A 7,789-nucleotide genomic window follows, 5' to 3' on the forward strand; every position below is an offset into this window, starting at 1 on the left:
TGAAGTACAAACAGAAGAATAAAGTTTGAACTTTTTTATATATATATTTTTTGTGAATTTTGAAAATCTAACAGTTGAATTTTATGTTCTTTATGTTCTTAATGTACATATCAAATTTCGTTCAAATTGGATATTATTTACTATTTGATCAATAAACTTATTTTTTATACACAATTTTAGATAATAAAATTTTGAAATTTTAATATTTGTTTGATGAGGTAGCAATTAATCTTTAATTTTTTTGAAATTTTACATGCATAAAAATATAATAAGAACACACAATCTAATGGTTAGATTTTCAAAATTCGTACTTAATATAAATATATATGAAGAGTTTGTAAAATTTCCCTTCTAAACAGAAAACTTTAAGGAAATTATTCATTTTTAAGTTATTCATTTTTTAACGTCTGTTAATTATAATTTATTATACCCACTAGAGTAGTACATAAAATTTAGGTCATATTCCATCACTTTCGTACATCCGCTTGAGTTACAAAGCTCGCATGCGTGACTGAGCGCTGCCTACGGCCTATATTTAAAGTTCATTTGTTGAGAAGTTGTCAAGTTGATTGATAATGGCTTATTCTTGAGGGTAGGTATTGGAGTCTTGGCTATATTGCCAAAATTAAAACATTATTAGGTACTGTTTGAAGTTTTTGGAAAATAAATATCGGCAACGGTTGCCGAAATTCAAGAAAAAGAGAGAGTGAGAAATACGAGGAGAGAGAAAAACTTGAATTACGGCAATGGTATTGCCGTAATTCTCTCTCCTCATATTTTCTCATTCTCTCTCCTCCTTTTTTGAATTTCGGCAACGCTGTTGCCGAAATTCAACCTCTCTCCTCATTTGCCAAAAAACTTCAAACAGTACCTATAATGCAAAAATATTTTAATTTGGCAATATTTAGCCAAAAGACTCTAGGTATTGATCATGACAATGTTTGATTATTTTTAAACGATAATGTTTATTACACTCTTAGGGGAAAAAAGAAAAGGTAGGTATGGTTTAAAAATATATAAAAGTAACAACAATGTTACTATTTATTTTTTGGGTTGATGGGACAATGTTAATATCTTTATAAATTTATAATTTACGGAGCTGATAAATTGCGTTTAAGGTAATGTCCCATTTTTATAAACTCATCGATGATATTATTTTTAATATTAAATTCTATAAAGATGCAAGGGTAAAATTTAAATTTTACATCTACTAATTTTAATATAACATATTATTATATCATATATTAAAATAATAAGAACAATTACGCCCAATCAATTTTAATACTCATATTGCTTTCAAAAAAAAAAATTAATACTCATATTTACTCAAAAAAAAATTTAATACCCATATGAAAATCCAACCTAATTGAAAGTTTATTAAAATGTTATTAGGTGTGGTAGAAGTATTAAGTTTTAAGCCAAAAAAAAAAAAAATGATGTGATATTCTCTTATTAGATAATTTTACATCAAAAAGCGCTTTTTGGGGTTAGGATGAGCCTTAGCTTGCCTCCGCCCCATCTGATTGTGTCCTGTGAGTAGTGGTACACTACCCAAGCTCCTGAAGCATTATAAAGGGTAGTGGGGCGCTCTCTCTAACCGATGTGGGACTCGACGAGTACAAGTCCAAGCTAGGCGCTTGCTTGCTCGTGCCTGCACTCGGGGACGAGGACAAAACCGCACCGCGCCAGGCACCGCGGTAAGATACAATCAGATGTGGGGGGAACAAATTCCTTACTTACAATATCTTTATCAAATTCGAGCTCCTCATTTTTATTGTACATAAATCACCATCCAACATATAAGCTAACAAAATAAAATTATGTCCCCAAACTTTATAAGGCCCCATCTTTGTTTTCCCTTTCCTTTTTACTTCTTTGCCCTTGTTTGGATAAGGTCAATGCCTATGACTCATTGGTCTAATTTACCCAACTATCATGCCATATTGAGTAACAAGGACTGAAGGACCCATCACCAAGCCTATATTTAGATAAAGCAGATGGCGAAATTAGTATATTCCAGTCTTTTTCTCTCTTTTTTTTCTTTTTTCTTTTTTCTTTTTTTTTTCTTTCTCTTATCCTCTCTCACTCATATTTCTCCCTTCCAAATATTATCCTAAATGTTACAATCTCATCCTCGTTCTCTCTTCCAAATATGACCCTAATATTTCATTTAAAATTAGTAATTTTTTCTTGGTTTCCCTTTTCCTCCAATTTTATCCTTTTTCCTCTTCCTTTATTCCAAATATTATATTACAATTCTTATCCGATCTCTTCTTTCCCCTTGGTGAGAACACAAGATTCAAGGCCTCCAATTACATAAACCTATGAGACGTAAAAGGAAAACCGTTCAGCCAATAAACTTATGAATGTAGCCTTCTATTAGTTGGATCCAACCCTAACTACTTAATATCTATGATTTATTTTATTTATGTAATTGGTTATTAAGAATTTGATTTATTATCTTATTAGCTAAACATTGTTAGCTTTTTTTTTTCTTCTTTTTTTCCTATTAGGACAATAAGTTTGGAACTCTGCTGAAAAACTCATGATTCAATACTAATAATTCTATGACCACAATCTTTCCCACAACTATCATATGTGACTGATTGTAAGTGGTGGAAAAAAAGTGATAGATCTATGTGAAAGTGATAGGTAGTCAATCATAGTCTGTTACGTTAGATTAATTGACAAAAAAATGTGGTACAAAAGTTGTGATCCTAAAATAACTCGTTGAATTTTTTTTACTACTTGTTTAAGTAATGCTAAAATTTATGGTAGAACTTATCTAGAGATGGCTTGGGTTTTTTTTTTTTTTTTTTTTTTTTTTTTTTTTTTTTTTTTTTTTTTTGCTATTAGGACAATAAGTTTGAAACTCTACTGAGAAACCCATGGTTCAATACCAATAATTCTATGGCCACAATCTTTCTCACAATTATCATATGTGACTGACTATGAGTGGTGAATAAAAAGTAATAAATCTGTTTGAAAGTGATAAGTAGTCAATCATGGTCTGTTACATCAAATCAATTTTGACAAAAAAATATGACACAATAGTTGTGGTCCTAAAATAACTAGTTGAATATTTGTTTATAACTTGTTTAAGTAATACTAAAATTTATGGTGGAGCTTTTCTAGAGATAGCATGGTTTTTAAGTAAGTCGTTGAATATATCGCTAACAGCATCGTCAACAAATTTAATCCGTTAATTGTCCGAAAATGCTACCACATTTTATAGTAGTAAATTGGATGCTATAAATAGGTACGTGTTGAATTTAATCTCGTCACTAGATGTGTGAATACCCATTTTTAAGAGAATTCCTCCCATCCAACTTCATTATCCTTTATTTTTGGCTTGAATAAATCCTGAAACATAGACTTTCTCCATAANTGCATAAAGTTTAAGTTCATATAAAAATGACAGTTTATTGCTCATAGTTGTCATAGTCAATAAGGTAAAACGTTGTCTTTTATCAAAAGTGTTTTAGCTTTTATTAATGAGTATCTTAAAGTCAAAAATTAAAAAAACATTTAATATTTTATTAAATGATATTTTATAGTATATCTTTAAACAATTTTTATGTCATACTAGTTATTGCACACAACCATACACACAAAGCAAGGTGACTCACAATTTTTAGTGAAAAGTGTATATGTACGATAGCGTGCAGCAATCCATCATATCAGCAGGGTAAAACGTTGTCTTTATTTCAAAAGTGTTTTAGCTTTTATTAATGAGTGTAAAGTCACAAATTAAGGAACATTTAATATTCTATTATATGACCACCGCATACTCTTGGTACGATGGTCACTCTACATGTATAAGTGTTTATGAAGTGTAAGGACAAGAGCCGAGGTTCAAGTATTCAAGAGGGAGTTTCACACACATATACACTTAAATTAAGTTAGAGTGAAATTTTTATCTTGTATAAAATATATATATATATATATATATTCTATTACATAATATTTTTATATATCTTTAAACAATATTTATTTTACACTAATTATTGCGCACAACTATACACACAGTACTAAAATCGTGACTCACAATTTTAGTGAAAATTTTGTATATATAGTTGTGTGCAGCAATCCAACATTATACACACAGTACTAAAATCGTGACTCACAATTTTAGTGAAAATTTTGTATATATAGTTGTGTGCAGCAATCCAACATAACAAACTGAGTGCGCACTGGCATTTAGAAGAAAATGAACTTTTGTCATTATTTTTTAAAATATCTAGTATAATATCCTTGTTTAAGCAGAACGCCCTTGTTTTTAAATTCAATTTTAACAAAATTAAATTATATATAAAACTTAATATCCTTAAAATTAAACTATATGTATATTTTTAGGTAAAACTTGACTATTTAAATTTAAAAAAAAAATTAAGTGGCAAAATAAAGGACAAATGCCATTTTCCACAAATATTTAGCCTTATTCTTTTACCGACTTCGTTTAGAGAGTACATAGCCAAACGGAGCACAATGGCACATATATTAAGGACTTTAGTGATGGAGCAATCTTTGGCATTCATAGACAAGTCCACCAACATAAAACCCACTTTTTATAGAGCCGCCACTACAGTATCTCCCACCCCCAAGTAACTTTATGGCCTTGTGAGTGACGTGATTATAATAATAGGACAAAAATTAAACCAAATCCTGGAACTACCGGCCACTTTGTCTGCCTTGTACGTTATATTTTATTAATTCTAATCATGTTTTCCTTACAAATGGCCCCATATCTCTCCCTCTCTCAAAGCAAAAACTACCACCTCAGGCCTTTGAAATGGAGAGAGTAAGCAGATTTTTCCCAAGGAGCCCACAAAGAATTGGTGCTTGACCATATCTTGTCCCTTCAAAACTTTCACATCAAGGATTTCTTTTATTAAATTGTCAAGTACAAGTGGCACAAAGGAGATAAACCAAACTAAAATATGTTTAAAGCAGATAAGGACAGGTTTATCAGTTCAACACCACGTCACAAATCTAATCTCTTTCAGATAAAGCCTCACATAGTTCTCCAAAAGAATTTATTATCACTTAAAATATTTAGCAGTAGAACAATAGAACATGATTATGATTCTTCTGGTTTTTCTTTTTTGGGAGGGGTGCAATAGGAAATAAGGCTTGGTACTCAAGCTTGAAGAATCGAGAACAATTAAGAAGTTGCATCAATATCATATGTAGCCCTTCAAGATAGAAAACAACATTTCAAGAAGATAAACACCCACACCATATAAGATTTATGGGTACTAATAAACATCAACAAAGCTAATAGGGCAGGAAATCACTGTCAATAGTTTGATTGGCTTCCTAGAACTAATCCGAGTACTAACCGAAGACCAAAGAAAATGAAACATGGCATAACATCCCAGACCAGAACACAAGTAGAAATAAGGTATTCATCCAGTATTCCAGTGAATTAGGCTGAATATAAAACAGACATCCACTAACTCTAAACATGTCGTGTTTGTGTCGCATCCAAAATTGAACAAGCCGAACCTAAATTCCAAAATGTAATTAGAAAAGGTTCAAAACTATCGTGTGATCATTTTCAGACATATGTCGTATTCATATTGCATGCAATACCATAGAAGGCCAAACAATGAACCCAAGTGAAAATTAGACAGATACAATGAATCCAAGTGAAATTAGATGGATACAAGAGTGATACGTGATTATTTTTTTTATAAATGTTACGGATATGACACAAGAAACCCATGATCTAAATGAAATTCATGCTCACCTTTTTAGTCAGCATTATTATTAGTCTGTCGAGAATCTATAACCAATATGATTAGTCTGTCGAGAAATCTATAACGTACCACAAAATTTGGGTACTTAAATAAAGAAACAATTGAACACAAGATGAAGAAAATATGCAACAAAATTTGGATACGAAAATAACCAAACAAATAAAACAAGATGAAGATAATATGTAACAATACATTTAATTGCCAAAAACATATACAATGATATGATAATACTCCGAGAAAATTAGACAGAGATTCAAGAAAGTTAAAAATACAAATCATAGACAAATTGATCAAACCAAATGCTACTCATTCCTCGGCAGTCTGAGAAATCCTTCTTAGTCTGTACAAAAAGAGTTGCCATTTTTATCTTGGGGGAAGAACCACAAAACAGAGACTCGGATCTCTCTTCCCAACCCAGTGAGCATTTACAGTGAAAAATGTCCAAAATCAACATAATATTTACAGAGTCAGAAGAATCAAAGGCCACCGATTTCTTAAAGCCCAAAAAGATATATATACTTAAAACGGAAATGACTCGGTGAGTCAATTCACTTAACCAACTCCGACACCCAACCAAAATCAGGACCAGACACGGCCGAGTCAACTCGTCGGAGCGAGTTCTCCTTACTGAGTTTAGCATACATCTGGGCTCGTAAGCCCCTCCCAGACTCCACCCTCTCCATCGCTGGCTCTTCCTCACACTTCGTTTCCCACAGGTCGAATGGACCGAGTCCAGAACGAGCCACGTTCCGAGTCGGAGTCGTAGGAGTCGAAGGCGTGCTACAGAACCCGGGTCGGACAATCGACGCACGGGGCGACCCGAACCCAGATGGCGAGAGTGACCCCACTTGATTCCCCCAACCGCCACAACCGCCCATTTTCATCTTCCGCATAGAAGCAACGAGTTCGCTCACCGATTTTCCCGATCCAAACCCCCCGAGTCCGCCTTCAGTCGGCGACAAGGGCGGCGAGTCAGACTGAGGAGAAACCGGTGGCGACACCAGAATCGAAGTGGGCGATGAAACAAACTTCGACCCACTTTCCCTTCCGCTCTGTTGAGTCAAGACTCGGAGTTGTTGCGGCGAGTGAGCGAAGAAACAGACTTTCCGACCACAACTCGGTCCGTCCTTACAGGGCTGAGTCCGATACCGATTCGGATGCAACCAACACTCAAAAACCCCATGTGCGAACTCGCACGAGTCACCTTTCTTACAATTCCCTTTGCGAAACTCAGGACACGCCGTTCCAGAATAATGGTACTTCAGTGGGTCCCTCCGACGAGCCTTCTCCCCAGGATGCGCGTACGGACACTCCGTCCAATCGTGCGACCTCGCACGTGCGCACCTCCTAACCTTAAACTCGTACATCCGAAATTGGTCGCACGAGAACGCGTCCTGTACGACGTCCGAAAACGAGTACGACTCGTCGTTCTCGTTCGACGGCAAGTAACGGTGGAGGGCGGCGAAGGAGTCAAGCAAAAGAGAGTGGTCTCCGTTACCGGCATTGGCGTTATAGTTGACGGAGAAGTTTGCCATTGGGGACGAAATCTGAGACGCTTGATCGTCGAATGGGTCCCACGGAGGAACTTGGACCGTTGGATTTGGATTTCCAATCATCATCGTGAACTTGGGTCTGAATAGGACTTACAGGTTTTTTTGGGATAGTCAGTGAGGTTATGGTGTCTGTCTCTGAAATATAAACTGCTTTGGGAGAGAGAAACAGAGTCACAGACTCCTTTACCTTTACCCTGGTTTGGTTAATATTAACCACGGTTAGGTTGAAATATCTCGTCCTTTTAGGAGTTTAATTTATAGAGTGGGACGCCTCAGTTTTCTTACCATGTGTCCTCCTCTTCGGTACCATTGATTAAAGATCACGATCCTCCCTGTATTTTTGTTTTGGAATTTATGGTGATTTTTACATTTTTAATATATGATTATTACATATCACCTTTTTTTTTTTTTTTGATAAGATCACCTAATTGTTTAGAAAAAAACAATAATATTGTTGTAGTAAAAAACTAATGT

General features: G+C 34.5%; 1 protein-coding gene across 1 annotated transcript; it reads right to left on the reverse strand.

The window, feature by feature from the left end:
• Positions 1-5,932: 5,932 nt before the first annotated feature.
• LOC111988662 (zinc finger CCCH domain-containing protein 23) lies at positions 5,933-7,453 on the reverse strand. Its single transcript, XM_024020449.1, has one exon. The coding sequence runs from the start codon at positions 7,379-7,381 to the stop codon at positions 6,311-6,313; it is 1,071 nt and encodes a 356-aa protein (XP_023876217.1). The 5' UTR covers positions 7,382-7,453; the 3' UTR covers positions 5,933-6,310.
• Between the last annotated feature and the right edge of the window lie 336 nt (positions 7,454-7,789).

This window comes from Quercus suber, unplaced genomic scaffold (genome assembly GCF_002906115.3).
Source record: "Quercus suber isolate HL8 unplaced genomic scaffold, Cork oak 2.0 scaffold_70, whole genome shotgun sequence".
Taxonomy (NCBI): domain Eukaryota; kingdom Viridiplantae; phylum Streptophyta; class Magnoliopsida; order Fagales; family Fagaceae; genus Quercus; species Quercus suber.

What these genes read in the sequence shown, in the direction of transcription:
- LOC111988662 (XM_024020449.1), bottom strand. Translation starts at nt 7,381, where the DNA reads ATGATGATTGGAAATCCAAATCCAACGGTCCAAGTTCCTCCGTGGGAC.